Raw genomic sequence first — 22,222 nt, forward strand, 5'->3', positions numbered from 1 at the left:
AGTGCTGGGATTAAAGTTGTGTGCCACCATGTCTGGCTGAATATTTCAATTCTTGAGGTAAATTAACTAGGACAAATTGATATTATTTTTAAAAACTCACAAAAAGATTATATAGTTTGAATCATGATTGTACATTTTGAAGAGCATACATATCCTATAGTAAAATGTCCTAAAAGTCCCAAAGATAATAGAAACACTCAGGGAAAATATTCTTTTATTCGAAATTTCAAATTTCTAGTGGCAATGAGAAGAGGGGTAATGGTGCCAACAGTCTGACTGCTGTACTCTGAAGCTGGGAAATGTATGTGATGTTTACTGTAGATCATGTAAAGGGTTCTTCCAAATGACCTCTTACAGGCATGTTAGACAGAGCTGAAGAATGGGGAAAAATCAGGCCAGGGGATTCTTGTCAAGTTGACATGACAACTGTATGCCATGCAGACAGGCAGTCAATGCTGACAGAAAAGATGAACTAGTCAAGAGGCCCAAAAGCCATGTTTTTAAAAATAATCCAAACCATCATAATTGCAGGCTTCGAGAAACTGCTCAGACTGTGACCTTCACTCTTAAGCCCAAAGCCGTAAGGCAATCGTGCTTAAAAGTTTCATAATGAAAAGTTACATAATTGAAGCAGCTCCCAGCTGACGGGCAAATTACATGTAAATTCTTCTCTTTATCTCCCACTCCCTTCTCTTTTTCTCGTGTGTGTGTGTGTGTGTGTGTGTGTGTGTGTGTGTGTGTGTGTGTGTACACACACATAAGCTGAGATTTAAACTCAGGATCATGAGCATGCTGAGCTCACTCTATTACTGAGGTACAACACCAGCACAAGTCACACAAGAAAGCACATTTGAATACTCATTGTTTTGACTTGTGGAAACCTCATGATTCTACATAATGACATTGTAAAAACGAAGCAGATGGTCCAGCTCTCATGCCTAGGATGACTGCCATCTTCCAGATTATTCTCCAATATAAATCATCTTGTTAGTATTAATTACTTTGCATATATTCATTAGTTTGGGGCCTTTAAAACACTAAAACTATGAGGCAAGGAATAAGTACCTTAGAATTATATAAAAACGGCACATACACGATGGGAATTAAACCCCAGTCCTCGGCAAGAATAGTGAATGCTGCTAACTGCTGGTTAACAGCCCCTTAACATTTTTATAAAGCCATATTTTGTTTCCCAAATTATTAGAGAGTGCTCCCTAGACCGATCAAATGTGTTCATAGTTGAGGCATTGTAACTCAGCATTTACTGTAATATTGTTCAGTGGGCACTGGACCTTATAATTACATCATTGTAAGTATAGTATAATTACAGTTAAACCATAAACCACCTTATTGATAAAGGACCTTTCAGCAGTAAAGATAACCTGCATGACAGTACACCAAGATGATTTCAGGTCATAATTACAAGACTTTAATGAGGTTCATCTTTAAACACATACAAAATGTAGACAGTGACTATTGCTACATAGCTTATAGCTTTGATAGATCCATATTTACCTGAGTTCAGAAAAAAGGTAAGTTTTAAAATTTCAGCATAATATACACAATATAAAATTGGTCATTCAATAGACTTGCAGCATGCAGTTCGGTGGCACTAAGCACATTCTCGATGTCTGACCATCAATGCCACCCACTTTCAAGACTTTCTCATCTTCCCAAACAGAAACTCTGCACCTGCTGAACACTAACTTCCTAGAGCACCTCCTCCCTCCCCTGGCAAACACTGCCCAAGTTGGTACTGTCTCTACCAACTTGACTCACAGTGGAATGAAACCACATCTGTCTTTCTATGACCAGTTTATTTCATTAGCAGTTTCCCAGGGCTCATCCAGGTCATGGCATGTATCAAAAACTCATTCCAGTTAATGTTGACTGCCATTCCAGTGTATGCATGTACCACAATTTGTTTGTCCACTCATCTACTAATGCCACGAACACATTGGTTGGAGACAGAAAAGGTTAACTTCAGAGTCAATACAATGAAGGCTGCGGTTTAGTAGTGCTGGTTTAGTAGTGCTGGCCTTTAATTCTAGCTCTCTGGAAGCTGGGGCAGTCAGATCGCTCTGAGTTAGAAGCCAGACATAGCAAGATCCAGACATACCAAGCTCCAAGCCAGCCAAGCTACACAGTGAGACCCTGTCTCAGGAAAAAAAAAAAGGATTAATGAAGAGATAGATAATTCACCTGCATTTGCATTTTCTGAGGCCTTTTGACAAAGATATGTTTAAGTATTTATGAGCATTTTTTTCTAATATAGTCTTCACACTGATGTCGAATTTGGATGATGATAATTTGGTTTAAAATGTATGCATTTGTCAAAGGACTGAAACTAAGTAAAACATTCAACAGGCTAGAATTAGAATCAATTTGTTAGAATAAATTAACAAGAAGATTGAGATTTTAAAACAATTTTTTAAAATATTAATTCTTTGAGATTGTTGTACAATTTATTTGGATCATATTCACCCTCCTTCCCCAACTCCCCACTTTGTGTCTTCTTTAAAAAAAAAATCAAGTCCAATTTGTGTTGTTCAAATATTCTTGAATATAAGCCTGCCCTACAGTGCGAGCCAATACCGGAAAACACGCCCTTAAAGAAAATCCACTCTTCCTCTCCCAGCAGCTATCAAATGCCAACAGCTTCTCAGCGAGGGTGTGATTGATACCCACCTCACCACGCTCAATGCTGGCATCCATGACCCATCGAGCCACAGGTTGCTGAACCAGACAGACGACATTGCCAAGCATGGTTCTATCTCATTGATCAGGCCTTAAATCCAATCAGAGAGCAGCTGGATATTCCTTTAACATTCATGGGCATATCTTAAGAGGACAGTCATTACTGTAGCTCATAGGGTTCACAGAATGGTGATTATTTTTTCCTTTCAGTAGCATGCATAGCACCTTCCAACACTTCTGAAAGTTAGTCAGAAGGGATGAAGTTTCTAGGTCCATATCCGCTTGGTTTCTCCATTATATAAAACAATATTAAAATTAACATACAAAAATGATTTTCTAAGGATCATTATATTATCCATGTCATACTTCAAAAAGTATTAAAGAATATTAAAAATTAAAAAAGATACAAAAATTTAAACATTCTTAATTTGTTTGTAGCATAATGTGAAAGATATTCAATAGGCATATTGAAAAGCTTTATAAAAATATTTTCCCATAAAACAAAACAACAAAGTGAAGTTTATTGGATACAGCAATATAAATTTAAGAAAACAATTTGACATGCATTGAATAAGTCCCCAATTATCCACTAAAATGCTATTAAAATCATTTAAATTTGATATGAATTTGTTCAAGATAGAATTTTAGAATTACTGTCTAGAATTGGAGGAATACTATGGCACCTCTCAGAGGTCCTTCCAATTATTCACACAGGATTCTGATGAGTTTTGCTACTACATGCACATTGAGGCTGTTGCCAAGGAGACGGTAACGCTGCTTCACTGTTATCTTCTCAGGAAATCCTAGAAAACAGAGGTGGCATTTACAATACAGTCCCTTGCAATCCTAGTTTCCAGAAGTAAAAGACACCTTTAGTGAAGGCCCAATGTTCATTTCGTAAACACATTCATGTCTTCTTGGCAGTGTTATGGTCAATGAAGGCCCTATGCATGATGGAGGACCATACAATGTACCACCTTGTGATGTTGCAGTTGCATTTGTGTAAGCATACTCTAGGATGCTCACCCATGAAATTGCCTAAGGACACAATACCAAGAAAGTATATCCATAGCTAAACACTAAAGATGGTAGATGGCTAATATGACCATGAAATTTTACAAATACATGAGAATTTGGAGGCCCAAATACTATATAACATCATGCTATAATGTTATACAACAAGGTGCGGTATAACACAATAATATAGTATCAGAGTATGGTTAATGCAAACACATACTCATGAGTTCACAGAAACATGGGTTATTACACTTGGAAAAAATGGTTGCTACTATTTTTCTTGGTAGGTTTTTTTTTTAAACAACACTTTTATGAAGCTCTACTTCACATACCATAAAATTTACCTTTTAAAATATATGCCTCATGCATTTTAGGATAGAGTTCTCAAACATCTTCATTTCAATTGCTTCAAAATAAAAATACCCTTGTACCCATTGGCAACCAGTCACTCCCTGCTCCTTGTCTTTGTCTACCCTCAACCACTACTTTTTGATGCTACTACAGATCTGGCTATTCTAATTTCATATACACGGAATCAAGGGATATGTTCTATGTCTGTCTCTTTACAGTTAGAATAATTCATTCACATTATAGTAAAATTCAGTACTTACTTTTTATTACTTAATAATATTTGTAATGGAGGAGACATATTTTGTTTATTCATTCATTCACTGGTAAACATTTGAGTTGTTTCTACCTTGGGATATTATATGTAATAATATATACATGTTATGGGAATCTTTTCTTGGCTGTGTATCTAGAGGTAAAACTGCTGAGTCATGTATGAGTTTAATGTTTGCAGAGACATTAGCACTGTTTCATTTTACTCTAGTGAATATGAAGGAATATTTCACAGTGGTTTCACTTACATTTCTCTAATAACTAATGATGTTTAACATCCATTTCATGTGTTTATTGGCTATTTTCCTATCTTCTTGAAAAAATGTATATTCAAACCATTTTCACATTTTTACGTTGGATTATTTTCTTTTTATTGTTGAGTTGTGGAGGTCTTTATATGTCCTGTATATAGCTGGTTTTCATAGTTTGCTTCTATAAACTGATTTTCTCTTATCTGATTTAGTCACATACAGTAAGATTTGACATAATAACAAATGAAGCAAAAGAAAATTAGAGAATAAGACAAAGGAAATAATTAAGAACATTAAGGATAGTACAATTTCATATATTTGTAATGAAGGACCATTACATAAAATAGCTTCACCAGTGTTAGACTCCATAGTAACTGTAATAAGACAACAATAAATACTATAATAACCTTGTCATCCTCAATTAAGAATGACTGTAAAGCTTACATGCTACAGACAGTGAGTCGCAGGCATCCACATTACTAATCTCAAAGACTATTTAATTCCAAAAACCAGAGATACAAATGTGTTTATAAATAACCTTTTATACTATCCTAGGGAATGATCTTTTGCATTATTAAGATTACACTAAAGGGAAAGGTGAGTTTAGAAACAGAATTTTATTTTATATAGATATTAAAGTCTAAACTAAGTGATAGAAAAATTAAATAGTTTTTAAGTTAAAAGATGATTTAAAAAAAAAACTTGATATACTAAAGTAACAATAGTCTTCAAAAACAAAACCACATAGAATGTACAAGGTCAAGACAGCAGTTTTCTCCCAGTAAAGGTCAGTGTCTCTCTCCTAAAGCCAACTAGTCACAGACATGCAAGTTGTCAGTCACAAGACACCAGGACAAAATGAACAGAAAGATCGATATGAATCCATCACTGCCAGGGGACAAATGGCTCAGACAATGTCCAGTTTTGTACCCACAGCCTACGTTGGAAGCACACATGAAGGACAGTTGTGTCATGTTCTACAGTAACATCTGGGCAAGACTGTCAACACAAGCATATCATATATTTTAAAAGAGAATTCGGCAATTTAAAATATGTAACAATAACAAAAAAATGAGGCTATGAATTTGAGAAAGAATGAGGAGGGGACACATGGGAGGGGTTGGAGGGATAAAAGGGAAGGAAAATGATGTGATTGTATTTTAATCTAAAAAATGTTACAAATTAAATGGAATTAAAAATTAAGAGACTCTTCATATAAATTCTGTATACAGAATATATTTGAAGAACCTCAAGAAAATCTATTTTACTCACCTCAAATTTTAAAACAGAAAAAATATTCATGAAATTTATAAAATAAACAGTACCCATCTCTAGGGTCTACCAAGCTGGCTCAGTGCCATTGCCTAAGACATGAGTTTATGAGACCTATATGATAAAAAGAGAGAACCAACTCCTGCAAGGTATCTTTTGATCTACACATACATCATGGCACTTTCACATGTGTGCACACACAAATAAATAATGTAATATTTAAAAATTATTTCTCTATAATTTAAAAATTAAAACCAACATAATTTTTCTAGGATATTATATAGCCATTTAACTATACTAACTCAGTCAATTGTCATAACACCTCATAAAGTGGGTGTTATATCTACATTTTACAAACACGTAAACTGAAACAGAAAAGTTAATCTAAGGTAGAGCAAACAAAGACTATAGCTTGGTCTGACTCTGGCCCTCCAAATCCCTTATCAAGTTTCAATATTACCATGGTGACCACAACTCTAGAGGTAAAATAATCAGTGTACTAAGACTTAGGAACTCATTTTGATTAGACAATCAATACTTTTAAGTAGTATGCGACTACATCTGCTTGTTCAAAATACGAAGAGAATAGTAACTAGGAAAGCAGACTGGAAACCGGAAGTGAGTCCAACCCTCAGTTTCTACAAGCTCTCTCCCTTTGTGACATAAACCAAGGAAAGTCTTCCTTTCTTTAGTGACAATCGCTAAAACACTGAGGATTGAATGAGATGACCAAAAGAGGAAAAAAGGGAAAAATAGTAATTTTTTTTCTTAAATTAAAAAAAAGTAGAATAAAATTAGAGCATTTCCACTTCTCTTTACCCCCACGTCTCTCTCCTATGCCCTCACTCCTGCTCCCTCTCAAAATTATGGTCTTTTTTTCAATTGTTATTGTTATACACACAAACACACACATAAAGCAACACCTACACTTACAAATGCAAATTTCCACAGTGATAAACTTTCAAAGGACAGGGAGCAGAAAATAAGCCCGGCTGCTGTGATTATGTTCACAGAAGCAAATACTGGGAGCAGTTAAGTGGGACGGCCAACTTGTCAGTACGAGAGGACTGTGTTCCAAGATCTCATCTGTAAGTTCATTATTCAGAATCTGAAACCCAATCTCTTTGGCCCATTATTCACCTCACAAACATGCATCGATATCACAACTCTACTGGATGTAATAAATCTCCCTTCTATATTCAAATCCTCAAGCAGAGTTCTCAGAGGCAGAGTTCCTCCTCCTTGGCCTTGGAGGCATGCTGGGCGGGTCTGTTTGTGCCTCTGCCCGTTTAGCCAGGTATGGAGAGCACCTGAGCCCTGGTGTAAGAAAACATGTATCTCTTAGAGCTGAGCACTGGTGGCAATGGAATGGGGGGGGGGGGGGGTAGCTTGGAGTCACTGCAAGGACACAGGGCAGTGTCCAAGCTTCGTGGCACTAATCCCTGGATTTCCTGCACTATGGTGGAGTTAGGACTTTGGCTTCCCTCTGTCTTTGCTTTTGTTTGTAAATTCCCCTGCTGTAGATCCCCTAAGGATCTTGAGTGCCCCTTACATTCCTTATAGCGAAGAACAAAGGCAAATAACTGATAATGTAGTTTTGCCCAAGTGAAAAAACAACCACAAATACAAGCCGTATCCAACAACTGGTTAACTCAACTACCCTTTACCTTCTTACTGTGAAAATGCCAATCGGGCCTAGCAGAGTCTGCTGTATAGCCTGTAATCCCAGCTACCGAGGGGGCTGAGGAGGAGGAAGAGGACCATGAGTTCAAGGAGCACCTGGGCTAAAAAGTAGCCTCATGACTACCTGGTCAACTTCAAAAGAGCCTGTCTCATTATAAAAATAATTACAAAGGGAAAGGCAGGGGAATGTAGCTTGGTGTAGCATAGTTGAGGCCCTCAGTTAATAAAAATAACAACAAAATGAGACAATTGAAGGGATTTTTCCCCCTCCACACACAATCTAGTGTGGACTTTTCAAGTTCGGACCTCTGGAAACAAAGATGTAAATAGAAAGGGGATTCTATCCACTGCCTGAGGGAGTTAGTAATCACTATTTTACCCTCAGCCCGAGTGGACTGACTCACTACCAGATGTAAGGGAAAAACAGGGTCAGAAGGGAACTGCCTGAGCCATGACTGCAGTGCAGACCAGTCAGGGAAACGCCAACGCTGTCACAGCAGAAAGCAGGGGGATTCCTAAACTCACCTGTCATGCACGGATTCATTCACAAAATCACATGTGAGTTCCTAACAAAACTCTGAGAACTCAAATAAAGGAACGCTGTGGTCTACATGGATCCCACATACCGAATTCTGGAGGAAATCCCTGGAGGTTTGCAATTTCTCTGGGTGTGAAATATCGCAGTTTAAGCAGTGACAACTTAGCTATCTTTTCTTCTGGTGGCAAATCATTAAGAGATTTGAAGATATTCTCAATCTGTTAAAAAAAGATGCAAGAGAAATTAAAAAATACTGAGTGACCCAACTTAACATTTCTGGTTGTGAAACAGCTTAAGGACAGTGGATGAACAATCTGCTGTGCCACATGGTAGCAGAAGTATAAGCAAAGTATCCCCGCACAACAGCTGTACAATTGGCTCAACAACGGCCATTGAAACTTATTTTAATATTCTTAAATGAAATATTTAATGTTATTGAATGGTAAGTTTGAGTTAAAAAACATACATGGTACCTGCACATCCTCTGCAGTCTGTAACACTGAGCCTGTCCCTTCAATGTAGCTTCCGTACCTGAAAAATTCACATGAATAATACACAATATCCAATGTATTTTAATGCCAAATATCTGTGTGTGTGTGTGTGTGTGTGTGTGTGTGTGTGTGTGTGCGCGCGCGCATCTGTACTCATGTGTGAGTCTATGTGCTGTTTATGTGTATGTAGGTGTGCATGTATGTGCCTGTGTGTGAAGGTCTGAGGATAACCCTGGGTGTCATGCCTCAAGCATAATCCAATGTTTTTTTGGAGACAGGCTCTCTCATTGGTATCAAACACACCAAACAGGTTAAGCTGGCCAGCCAGCAAGGCCCAGAGATCTGCTGTTCTCACTTCCCCAGAGCTGAGGTCGCAGGTGCATGCCACCATGCCTAACTATATTTGACATGGATTCTGATTAAGAACAACTGTCCTGACCTGAGAATACCCCAAGATCTCTCTAAAAAATATTTCTAAGTGATAAAGTATTTCTTGGATGACATACATTTATATTCTTCTGAAACATCTTGAGTAATAGTATATAAATATGCTTTGTAATTTAAAATAAGACAAAAGACATAATTCTATCTAAACTTCTCAGAAACTACACATGGCAGTTGAGTTGTAGAAACACCACTGAATGATGTATTAGCATTTTTTATTAATTATCATATTTGCAATGTTCCTCACTAGAAAGTACACACTATATTACAAAAGTCCATGCCACATTAAACCAAATGTATAGATGAAAACATACTGCTATTATTTTTATAATGCCTGAATTAAAATTTCTTTTCAGCATCCAAAGTCTTCAGCCCCCTAATACCACATAGACGTGGTTCACTGAAACTAAACCTGAGTTTAACTTTCATTAACTCAGTATTCTTTTATTATCATTTTCATTTAAGAATTAATTAGTTTAAAAATTGTACAAGAAGTATACAATATTTCAGAAATGAAAGGTAGCATTATTTTTCTGTTGATGCCAAGCTGGTTTTCCACCACATAAACACTCTTTTCACGATAAGGACAATTTAAACTATAAACTAGGAAAGTACATCAGGGATAAATACTGTTTCACACTGCCTCTTCATATGCGCTACACAGTTAAACATGTGTGTGTGTGTGTGTGTGTGTGTGTGTGTGTGTGTGTGCGCGCGCGCGCGCGCACGCGCGCCATCTTTAGCAGAAGAGACTGCCACAGTAAGGTTTCCTTTATGTCATCTTTATTACATGAGAATATCAAGGTTGCTTTTTATTACAAAATTGATAAGTACTATTTTATGAGAGTCCTAAGCAGAACCTATTGCACTTGGTAATAGATAACAGCTGACTGGAGTCTTTTAAAGTAATAAGTTCTTTCTCCTGCAAGCACAGAGGCAGATCATAAAATCAGGCTGAGTCTATATGGCTGCAGGAGAGGCTAAAACCAGCAGACAAAAAGACAGTTTGAACTGTCACATCACACAACTGCCTCCCCAGTGAATGAAGTTGAGGGGCATGCACAAAATAGATAGGGTCTTTAACTTTTTTTTCCTGAAAGGTCCAATTTTCCCCATCACTCTAAGCTTTTTAAAAATTGTCATAAGTCAAGAAAAAAACCAAAATAAACACTAAAATATTCAACCATAGGCAACCAATAAAACAAATTACGATCCTCTTTTACCATGAACATAAAAAAGATTTTTATATTACCATGGCAACAATATCCAAAGAAGATTATGAGTGACTACCCTCCAAGCCAGCAGCCACCATTTTGGAAATTCATCTATGTTCTCTCAGGAAAGCTTACCCCAGCTGGGCCTGCTGACTGTTTTTGCCTCTCATGGAGGGTTGGGGAGGGTTAGCATCTATGTTCTCTCAGGAAAGCTTACCCCAGCTGGGCCTGCTGACTGTTTTTGCCTCTCATGGAGGGTGGGGAGGGTTAGAGACTTCACCCGAGAATCGAGCTGCTCCCTACCGCCCGTTCTGTGCAACTCGGCCTTCACTGCATACGGCTTCAGGGAGGACTGGAGTAGAAAGGTCCGGGAAGACTAGATAAAGGATCCTCCATCTGTGCAGATACAGGCAAGCCATCATCCCTACCGGGTAAAGACTTTCCAGGTGCAGCCTGCTGGGGGTCAGGAGTACCCACATCACTTTAATAACCCCTGATCTGTGCTATGGAAGGAAATGCAATAAACTCATTGGTTCTCAAGAGTAAACTCTGGTGGAATCATGCCTCAGTTTGTGGCTGGGACATTAGGAATAGGGGCATTCTTGCCATAGTGAGAGAAAGTTCTTTTATGTTCATCCCGAGAAGCAATATTAGCAACAACACCTTTGGAAGGCCATGCAGTACATTGATACCACAGGTTGGTAACAAAAGACACTAGATGGCCAAGAGACAGATAGAGTAGGGAGTTTCATAATCTTAGTAACTTCTGAATTTTGGAACATGAGAATACATTTAAAGACCTACTAAGTTTTAGTTTTTAAACTGTAACTGGATGATTCAATGTTATTTCTTTAAACTAAAATATAATTCCTTTTGATACACCAATAGACATCATTCTCAAGGTTTGATGTGTCTCACAGAAAAAAAGGTGATAAGACCAATTCACAAACTACAGGAATCATGTTAACGCAAGTACTTAAGCTATACAAAGGTCATTCACAAATGACCTTGTCTTCTATGAACACTTTGTGGGTGGTGCACAGAATGTTCTGCACGAGGAATGTTCACTCATGCTCTACTGGCAATTAGGAAAGAAGTCAGGCTAAGAGAAACATTTTATCAAACACTTCTTATTCTGAGAAAAACTAAAAGGCAAGCTACGACCCATGATTTCAGATACAACACGGAGGAAACTGCTTTCAAACTTACCCTTTGGTAAAGCACATGGACCTTCTGGAAGTGGGCTTAACAATATCCAATAAAAGAGCATATCGCAGCAATAACTTGGGGGGTAAAAAGTACTGATTTGTGTCATCATCTTCAAGAAAATCTTTCAGCATCTGCACAGAGAGGTCACTGTCCTGCTGGAGTTTCCTGTCAATTTCTTCTGCAGTTTCAAGCTTAAAAAGAATGGTATCTTTGCCAGAACACTGTGTGCTGCTGCTATCCAAGCAGATATTTGGTTCAGTTCTCTGTACTCTTAACTTATCTTCTGCAACTACTGCACAGTTTTGTGGCTGTATAGTTGCAATTTTAGGAAACTCCATCAGTATCTGGCATTAAATAAAAAAATACAAACTGATAAAAGTTTTACTTAAAATAAGAGATAAATCAATAATGTCAACAGAACATGTAGAAACCTTTTTAGCCTTTATAATAAGGTTGACATTAAAAAGACAGACATTGTGGTTTGATTTTATGTCCATGAGTTATTGTCAGAAGTTATTAATCATACAGCCATACAGAAAGTAAGCTGCAGAGGACTTATTTCACAGAATTCCTGTTTGGTGTACTTATTAACGGAAAAGCTCACCAAATATAAACACAGCAGCACATCTAGAAGTAAGTTTAAAAAGCAATGTTGGCATTGGAAACTGTGCACAGAACTAAAGATTACCAAACTCCTTCATTAAAAAGAGAATGTTGTAAAACATAAAATAAAACTCACAGTGTTTTCACTGAGAATACTTACGTCCCATGGGGTCTCCCATGGAGGGGTGGGCAGTGGGGATGATTTGACTTGGAAACTCATAATTTTGTATAAACTTCTATTTTATAAATGAGAAAACTACTCAAGGAATTTTTAGTGATTAAGTCTTCCCTAATATAGCTTTTACATTGTTTCTGGAACTGTCCAGTATGAGAGAGAGCTTGTCACTGAGAGTCAAAATGATAACTGGTCTTCACTAGCAGAGTGACTGGCTGTGAGCTGTACTGGAGATGACTGTGCAGAGCAAAGCTCTTTCAGCCACTGAAACTGTTACCTTTCCTCATTTCTCATGAAAACATAAAATTATTCATCAAGAATCCCAACTTAGCAGCTGAGAATTTGTATAAGCTAATGATTAGCTTATACTAATCATTACTACATTTTTAACCAATTAAGACAAATAACATTGGCGTCAGGGAAAGTATAATAAATATGTTTAAACAGGCCATTTTAAAGACAGCACATTACATTTCATCAGAAGTCATCAATGGCTTTAACTGGGAAGAGAGAATGACAAATGTAAAAGTCAGTGGTCCTTGAAGTTATGGGGAGACAAGGGATAACAATACTAACGATAATTTTTAAACTTATGAAGCCTTTATGAGTTTTAGCTTTAGTTAGCTTAGTGAAAAGCAAACTAAAGAAAGAACAGAGATAAAAGCAAACATCAGGAGAAGCAGAGACCTGGAATGGACATGAAAATGGCCTGTATTATAAACCCTATACACAGAAGCCTTAAGCAGTTACTGAGAAGAAACTGGCAAACTGAGATCCATTCACAAGTAAACAGTAATAGCAGCAGCAGCAACAATACCTGACCAGGGGCCTGAAAAGGGAAGGGCTCTGACTGCCGCTTTGCAATGAGAAAATACCGTAGCCTTGAGTTTGGAACACCGAGCTGCAAGCAGAGCAGAGAGGTTAGTTACCACATGGAATGGGGGAGATCTGGAGCAACTTCAGCACCTACACAAAGATATGCACCCGGTCTCTGCTAGTGCAAATGTTGTTACTGATTTTTGGAAGTCTTCTTTAAAGAAGAAACTAAGCCAGTTACATAGCTGCTCTGAACCTTTCGTTGAATAATGGTTATCCCTGACAAATCATGTATCCATGGATCATAATTCACAAGAAATAGAGACATTTTGTATTTGCTATTGATAATATAATAGCAGTAAAAACATTAACTTCAAATATAGATATTCTTGCTATTATTACTTTTCTTTTTGAAGAGGAGGATTTAGCATACTCTAGAAGAGGCAATGATCTGAAATAAAGCTAAAGAGACCAGTTACACTGCCAGTTCTGACAATTTACATAGTAAATTTTTAAACTAGATTTTCTTTTCATTTGTGGACAAACAACTATATAATATAGCTAATGATGATAAAACACAAAAAAAGAAAACAACAAACACAGCAACACTTACAAAATCAATCTTTCAAATAACAAGTGCTTTGATTTCTTATATGAAATGAAAACAATGCTTACAACCTAACGTCATGTAACAAAAAGGAATTACAAATAATATGTCCACTTTGCTTTCAATCTTAGATTACTTTGAGCATTATAGCATGCAAACACCTAATTTAAACATGTAGAACTCATTTTCAAAACCTACACTTGTTTATTTTCCTAAAAGAAAAATGCATGAGATTTAATGAACCTATTTTATGTACAAATAAATCAACAAGCATGCACCATGTTCTTCAAAAAGTAAGAGCCATATCTGAGCCGATTTAACACTTGTACGAAATATTAAAAATAGATCTATTTGGTTATTACATTAAATACCCAGTGGGGGAAGCCCTGAAATGATCAATTACGTAAGGGTCTGTAATTGTGGTACCTACAGAGGAAGGAGATAATAGAAACTCTCGATGCTGAAAGCCACAAGCTTCTATCGTTTGTATCAGCAGCCCTCTGGAAAGAGAAAAGGAGTCGGAGAGAAACGTTCCCAGGCCTTGCTTAGACATGGCATTCTTATATAACAGCACACACAATACTTCATCATCAGGAAAAACCCAACTCTACTCAAGCCACTCAGAGACAAGGCTCCTGGGTTATTACTTGAGAAATGACATTTTATTTTTTTTATTTTTCAATTTAGCAAATATTTTATTTTTTCAATCTCCTCTCACATATTACACCCTGACCACAGTTTCCCTCACTTTCCTCCCCCAGTTCTAAGACATATGCAAGACAAATATAATTTTTTACCTTGTAGATGATACTTCAAAACCTTTAACATTTTCTAGAAGAATATACTTGGGTAAGTTTTGTAATCTAAAAACCAAAACCAAACAGAAATGCAACTATTTCATTACAAAGAAGTAAAAAGAAAATCATAACTTGTGAGAAGTGGAAGTTTAAGTAACTTTCTAGATTTTTTTTTAAAAAGAATTTTAAACCCTATTTTATTCATTTTTCCCAAGACATGGTATACTTGGAAAAGTTCACACTTGAGGAGTTAATGTCCATTGAAGCACATCTCAAAATCTGGCTTTCAAAGGCCTTCTGCACAGCACAACTCAAAGGGCTGCCACTCAGCCACGGTGGCAGCATTCACTAGCACTGGCTGCCACTCAGCCACAGTGGCAGCATTCACTAGCACTGGCTGCCATTCAGCCTCGGTGGCAGTGTTCACTAGCATGGCAACATCTACATGGCTAATAGGAATGAGCAGAGGCAAGAAAATGTAGCTGGTTACTAAAAGTTCTGTCACTCATTATGGAGTGACATTTGTTGTCATTTTATTAGTTCTGACAAGAGAAGGGTGCATGTGGCAACTGTTAATCTCTACAAAATGGCAAACATTACATCCTTCCATGCCCATAGTTTTAAATTTAAGGAAAGTTTACAAAAATCTAAATTTTTACCTTGGGAGAATATCTAGAATATATAAGAAGCTATTTGCCCTTGGATCAGTCATATCCCCCTGTAGGCCAATTCTAAAAGAGCAAAGAAAACACAAAAAAAGATTATCAAAAATTTTATATAATGATACCAAAATGACTTGGTCAACTAAGAGAATTTAAGTAAGTTGATCTTCACCATAAGAAACAAAACAGAAAAGAAAGAAAACACACTGGTGGGTGGATAGTAATCCAGAGCAGATGCCACTGGTGATAACCACCATTTCAACAGACTAGACAATAAGGAATACTGAGATAATCTTGTCCGGTGTAAACAGACCCTTGATCTCCGGATTTGGACAAACTAGGGTCAGCACACGGAATCAGGCAGCACCAGGCTAGCAAACAAACCGGACAAAGTTCACAGCATGGCCAAGGTTCAAGTAGAATGGAACACTTGGATGGGGTCTGAATAACAGGAGCAGAGGGTCAGGGTTTCTACGTCGGTGATTAGTGGCTTCATGGCCCTAAGCTATGTGACATCTCCGTCACATTAAACTGGACTTAAACAGATTCCTCAGAAATCTTCAGTTTTTATATTCTGTCCCTTTCCGCCCAGAGTTCAGATAACAACTATAGAGTCAGTGCTGGCATCAGCAGCTGGAAATAGGCTAACATACAGTGAAGATGGTGGGAGGAGGTTAGATCCTGGGCCCACCGCAGCAGTACATGAATTCTGCTCTGTGCACACTAGGCCACACTCTCCCACATGCTTAAAGCCACTTTCATATGCCACCTTCTCTGTCTTCTCTGACACATGCCATGTTGTCCTCAGTGTTCTCATGGTACTACCAGGGATCTTACAGTACCAAATGTCACAGTTTATACAACACTAATTTATGAGTCATTCCTTTCAATTATAACTCCACAGATCAGCAACTACAGCATCAAACACACTGTATGGCACATGGGCACAATAACCCCAGGGAGATAAGCTTCCTCAAGTTCAATGATGCTAAAATGCAACACAAGAATATTCATCTAAATCAAAATATTTATTACATAACACTTCAGCCAGTCATATAGTAAAAATTTATAAATGATTAATAAATAATGGTTCTGACCTTTGTCTAACTGTATAGTTATGGGAAAGTTAACTTTTTTTTTTGCAAAATTAAAGCAAACTTTATTAAAAGGTTAAATACTGACTGATGGAATTTGGTCAAGACCATCACCTAGAAACTTTCCAAGTGAGTGGCCCTGAGGCATGTGTTGCCTGAGGTTCATATGGACAAAACCTTTCTCATAAGGCTTTGTTGTCTACCTAAAAGTATCAGAGATACTTTTATATTCATCCCTGTGCAAAATCACCTCATCCCTACTTGATTCAAACAGATGTAAATGATGAGGAAGGAATTTCACCATTAAGTCTCCTTGAAAAATGTGATTTATGGATACCTAAGAGGACAAGGAAAACGGATATGAGGATATAGAGTAAAATAAGTGAATGAAGGCTCTTGCCCATTGTCTTTCTTCAAGTAGTTTCTGTATCCTCTCACTGCACTTTTTTTTCACAACAGGAATGTGTTTAGCTATCTAAAGGCATTGCCGACTCTGGGGCTTCAGAGTTGCCAACTAGATAATTAACTAAGCAAGGTGACTGCCTGGGCCATTACCATGTTCTCATGCAATTCTAAAAAGAAAACTACTGTCACTAGATCTTGTAACTGTTTCTTCTTGGCATACTTCCAGCATGATTTTAGTATTCCCATTGGTACCAAAGAAAATAAAGCCTATCTTTTTGTCAAAGTGGACCATTTCATAATTGAATTCAGCTAGAATAGACTAAGACTTGGGAAAGTATTTGCATTCTATCTGGGATATTTGAGGGAAAATTAAACAATTTCCTTGAAAAGGTTTCTTTGGGATGTGGGATGATTATTTGCATCAGATACTTAATCAAAGAGCTACAGCCACTGGGATATCCTAAAATTAAAATTTAGAAAATATGTTTTATGATTATGTTTCTTTTTTTATTTTACAATACAATTCAGTTCTACATATCAGCCACTGATTCCCTTGTTCTCCCCCCTCCTGCCCCTCTCCCCTTCCCCCCAGCCCACCCCCCAAAAGTTAACTTTTCTATGCCTCAGTTTCTCACCTACAAAATAATAGTAACAATAAGACTCCATTAATATGGCTACTTAAAATAATTTATTTTGTTAAACAGAGAAAATGAATTTGGTTTAAGACACAATTCCTTGAGACACATTGTTGACAATGACTACATAAATCTGAATGAGAAATTATAATGTGGCTATGAAAAAATCTGAATTATAATGTTAATTTTGATAAATACACAATTTGCAAATATCTGCTATGTTAGCTTTCAATTTTTTACATAAGTAATTTACAAATGAAACATTTCCTAAGGAAATTCAGTTTCACTAATCAGAACTGGCTCTAAATGCTCAAATGCTCAACAGTTTAAAGCAATTAAGGTAATTTGAAACAAAAATAAATGTACCTTAATATACCTATAACATAGTATTACATATCTACTATTGATCAAATTATTTTTCTCTTCTGACAATAACTGTCCATGCCTATGTTGGATGCTCAATTATACATATGAGTGAACGAAGGGATCCATTTACAAAGTATTTGAAAGCTATGAGAGTGCAGCTGTAGTCTACCAAGTTCTTCATTATTCCCTTCCTTCTTTCCTCTTTCCCTCTTCCTTCCTCTCTTTTTTCTTCCTTCCTTCCTTTCTTTCTTTCCTTCCTTCTTTCTTTCTTTAGTTATTTTTCTTTATTTTCTTATTTGTAGTGAGGTGTGTATGTATGTGTGTTGTGATTTGAACCCAGGGCCTCATGCATGCTAGGCAAGTATTTGCCACTGAGCTATATCCTCAGCCCACACATACTCTTCCTAAGTAGAAAATATTTATTATACATACCTTGTGAATGGCTGACATGGAGGGCTCATTAAAATCATATTGAAAGACAGCTTGTCAAACTCTTCCAGTGAAATACCCTAAGGCATGAACATTGGGAATAAAAAAAAAACATGCATAGAATGAAGAAAAAAATACTAAACAATTAGAACTAAGGACATCAGAAATCACAGGTCTACCTAACACAGTGCTTTACAGTGCCGCTTCAGTTACACCAAGTTCCCAAAGCAATCTTGTCAGGAAAAACAGTGGTTCTTCCCTCCACAACACTTGTTCCTCTAGGAGGTCTCAGGTGTAACACTGCTGTTTTTGGACTTGACCAAGTAGAACTTCATTTTGTAATTAACCATATTTGGCAAAGGTTTGGAGAATCTTTAAGCATCTATCAATATACTTCTCTGTTTTGCAAGTGTGATGTACTGAATAGCCCGAAGAGTCAGTTTAGTACTATGTCAGTTTAGCACAATAATCGTAGTAGACAAGATGAATTAAAATGACCCCTAATTGATTCCATTTATATCTGCACATAAAAACACATATATGTGTACACAGAAGATAAACAATGAGAAACACATGTCAGGGATTTGCCAATTCTCATTAAGCACTCCTGACCAGAAATGTAAGAAGAATAGCCCAGTATCACAACCTCCCTAATTATTATAACAAATTTCTAAAAAGCTTAAGTATTTTGATAAAGCAGGAAATGCTCTAAATTCTATGAAGAGTGAGTTAACCTGGGAACATGTCAGCTGTCTCCACTGAATTAAAAGTTAGTGACATGCATAAGGCCAGGAAATAACATATCAATCTTGAGAAGTGCTCATTTTTTCTAATTTTGTTACAAGACATTAAAATGTTCAGAAAAGACACTGAATTTGATGATTGCTTTCAGACATAGTTGTCTTCTTTTCAATAAGGATCTCATTAAATCATATCAATAGAATCCTTACTTTAGACATCGGTGCATTTCTGAGAGAAAGCCCACTTGAGACACACTGTGAGCATCCTTCAGATGTGTTTCTGATCAGCTTGCTCATGTTTTATTTGTAACTATGGAGTCTGTACTCATAAGACAATGGTTTTCCTATCTTGTAGCATAGAACTGATAAACAATGAAAATCTTGGCTGGCTATTTCTTATCCTGTCCTGCCCTGTGAAGGTATTTTACAAACCAATTACCATTTAATCATTTATCTAATCAGCTATTTATTTATTTATTTATCAGCTCTGAACCTCCTTTCATCCTTTATCAGCATTTTCCTGTTATTTCTCTGGTCACTTTATAAGTACAGTATGTTCGTTCATTAAGCAATTTTTATAAATCAATTCACTACTATTTCTGAGTACCATTTCCACGGCAGGCATTGTTGTACACAACAATGAACAAGCTCAATGAAGTGTCTGCTCGTGACACTTATACACTAGCCACTAGTAATTTCTTACTTGCTAGCTAGCGAACTTAACTGAGTACCCTGTTTTATCTACAGCTTTTTGACTAAGGAGTTCTGCCGCTGGTTACGAACCTTTGTGTACTATCTCAGCCCGACCACGGATGATAACAAAGACTTTTCTGGCAGTCTTTCTGGAGAAAGCTGCCTTCCTCAAGACAGACCTGGTACACAGCCAAAACTGTATCCCAGTCTCTGAAGGGAGTTGCTGTCAAGGTCTTACTGCCCCGGACAGTCATGCTCTTAGCACAGTTATCTTCCTAGTCCCAGAGTGTTCATTCATTCTAATGAATTCATTTCTTCATTTGCAAACTTTGCCTATCAGAAGTCACCTGCTACTGCCTACTAGAGAGAGGAGGAGGAGACCGAAAGAATTTCCCCACTCTCTCTCTGAGAACCAAGCACTCTTCCACTTCTTGGCCTCCTACTCACCCAGTCCTCACACCATAAGCAGGGAGATAGCCTCCACCTTCATGCTGATCCACGGGGACCCAAGGTAAATCAGTGTTTTCTCTTAAGTTAGATTCTGGCTGACACTTTATGACCTCACCTGCATATGTTAATGGAAAATGACAAACTCACAGAGGCAAAGAGTAAACTGGTTGAGAGATAGTGGCTGAAGAGAACTGAGCTTCAGGTAAGCCACCAGAGCGAGTTTGGGCGATCCACTGTACAGCATGGTGATGTACTTTGTACCTGCCCAGCAGTCTCACACAAAGTAAGAACGTAGGGGTAAGAATATGGCAATTTGCTTGACTGAATCATTTCGTAGCATACATATGTGAATATATAAAAATCACATACCATATATATAGTATAGTCAAGAAATAAGAATTATATATATATTCTTATTTCTTGACTATACTATAAAATAAAAAGATAGTCTTTTTTCCCCTTAGAAACATGAATGAACTGACTCGCCTTTAAATGAGCTAGAAAGTGCTTCCCCCGGCCCCTTTTCTTGTTTCCAATAATTTTATAGACTACATATATTATGGTTTACCATTATCTATTAAAGCTAGCAAGGAAATATAATTAAAGTTTGAATCCCTCAAACTTCTATTGGTACATATCTGGGGCTCTCAACAGGTCCAAATACACATAATTTCTCATCATTTCTCTTAAAGAGTAGAACAGACAGGATATTGAGTTGTTGAAAGTGAAGCAATGAGTGGGTACTATACTGAGACTTTGTTGATTTGGGTTATATTTGGTTACATCTACTTTAAAATATTTATATTAAATTTGCTTTTGTAATAAAAATTTGTAACAAAATAATCAGTTATGGCATTTGCCATCTTACAGAAATTATGGAACCTAAATATACCTAAGTCTGTCTGTTAAATCAATTCAGAATTATATATTTTGGGTATTCTTATTCTGAATGTGTTTATACTGCTACCTTCATGACGAGAAGGCTATACTGATTCTGAAATGCACTGTTATTAGTTATTATCATACCTTGTACTGTAATCATGGCCAAAAATCTGTAGCTAGACAGGTCATGGGCCTCAGGTGAGAACCTACTATTATAACTCTGCTAAAATGACATAGTACTAAACTGACTCCTGATGACTTATTATTATTATATCCATATTAGTGCATCTCTGAAGCCTCATCAGAGGAGATGGAGTAGAAGATGGAGGTTAACAGAGACCTATAACTGCTCAAAGAACAGAGAATAAGAGACTATGCCATGCTCAGCCTTAACTCTTAAATGAGACCTCTATATCTCACACACACACACACACACACACACACACACACACACACACGCACACTCATGGGTCAGGGATCATCTTGGAAGAGGAAGCAGAAAGGTTGAAAAAACCTGGCAGTGAACGGCTACAAGTTCACTTACTATATGTAACTATACGAGTTATATATAGAGTATATATAGAACTTATGAAACTATATGAGTTTAAGTTCTAACAACTTAACCTTCATTTTTAAAAAAACAAAACTATCTCAGAAGCCCTAGAAAGCTGTGTTAAATGTAAGTAAGAGCTGCTGTTGTTTTCAGATAGTAGACTCCAGTTAGTGCAGGCTACCTTTGCCGGGAAGAGACTGAAAAATCTGAAGTGGAATCTTACTTACGACTGCCACAGCTTTCTGCTAAGTAGTTATTTCTAGACAGCAGCAAAGGGAGGCAACTCCCAAACAGAACCAAGTAACCTCAACAAGTGGAGGAGAGCCAGGAAGGAAGAGTTCAAGGAAGGAAGTCAAGGTGACTAGAATGTGTCACAGGATGAAGGAAGCTATACATAATCTGTCCACGTAGTCTCTGGGTAACAGTCTGTGCACACACAACGGTCAACGTGGGATGAGATGGAGCAAAGAACATCTACTAGGAAAAGAACAATTACTGAAAAGATGCAATTTCCAGATTTCACACAAGATTAAGAATCACTTAGTACAAAGCAGAGAACCTAAGTATGTATAGCAATAATCCAACCGAGAATTTACATTGCTGGAATTCAGTATGTATTAAAAACTACCACTATCAAAGCTGTGTGTTATTGAAGACAGAATGACATATGCATACTACTGAGAAAAGGGCCCAGAAATGCACCCATAAATATGGGATCTATTTCTTATAACATGTCAGGGAAACTAACTAAGAGAAGACTGCTCTGTTCAGCAAATGATCAACTTTACATTCTCTTAAGGGGAAAAAGTTTAAGCCATTCTGCATACTGTTTGCAAAAAGTAAGTCTGAATGAATAATAGATAAAAATGTAAAAACCT

The 22,222-nt window shown here is 37.1% G+C and overlaps 1 protein-coding gene across 7 annotated transcripts in view; it reads right to left on the minus strand.

The window, feature by feature from the left end:
- Positions 1–1,406: 1,406 nt before the first annotated feature.
- The window catches only part of Trdmt1 (tRNA aspartic acid methyltransferase 1), a 43,648-nt gene continuing 22,832 nt past the window's right edge, over positions 1,407–22,222 (minus strand). For 3 of the 7 annotated variants that reach the window (XM_052728134.1, XM_052728129.1, XM_052728133.1), the window contains 10 exons: positions 18,030–18,106; positions 15,095–15,166; positions 14,436–14,501; positions 14,069–14,138; positions 13,033–13,116; positions 11,438–11,781; positions 8,553–8,610; positions 8,168–8,297; positions 2,689–3,500; positions 1,407–2,154 (listed from right to left, as the gene is read on the minus strand). In XM_052728134.1, coding sequence (XP_052584094.1) covers positions 3,400–3,500; positions 8,168–8,297; positions 8,553–8,610; positions 11,438–11,781; positions 13,033–13,116; positions 14,069–14,138; positions 14,436–14,501; positions 15,095–15,166; positions 18,030–18,067 — 963 coding nt within the window. In that variant the 5' untranslated portion in view covers positions 18,068–18,106 and the 3' untranslated portion in view covers positions 1,407–2,154; positions 2,689–3,399. The other 4 variants (XM_052728130.1, XM_052728135.1, XM_052728132.1 and 1 more) reach the window with 4 other exon arrangements.

This window comes from Peromyscus californicus, unplaced genomic scaffold, assembly GCF_007827085.1.
Source record: "Peromyscus californicus insignis strain IS unplaced genomic scaffold, ASM782708v3 Scaffold_8__1_contigs__length_139910024, whole genome shotgun sequence".
Classification (NCBI taxonomy): domain Eukaryota; kingdom Metazoa; phylum Chordata; class Mammalia; order Rodentia; family Cricetidae; genus Peromyscus; species Peromyscus californicus.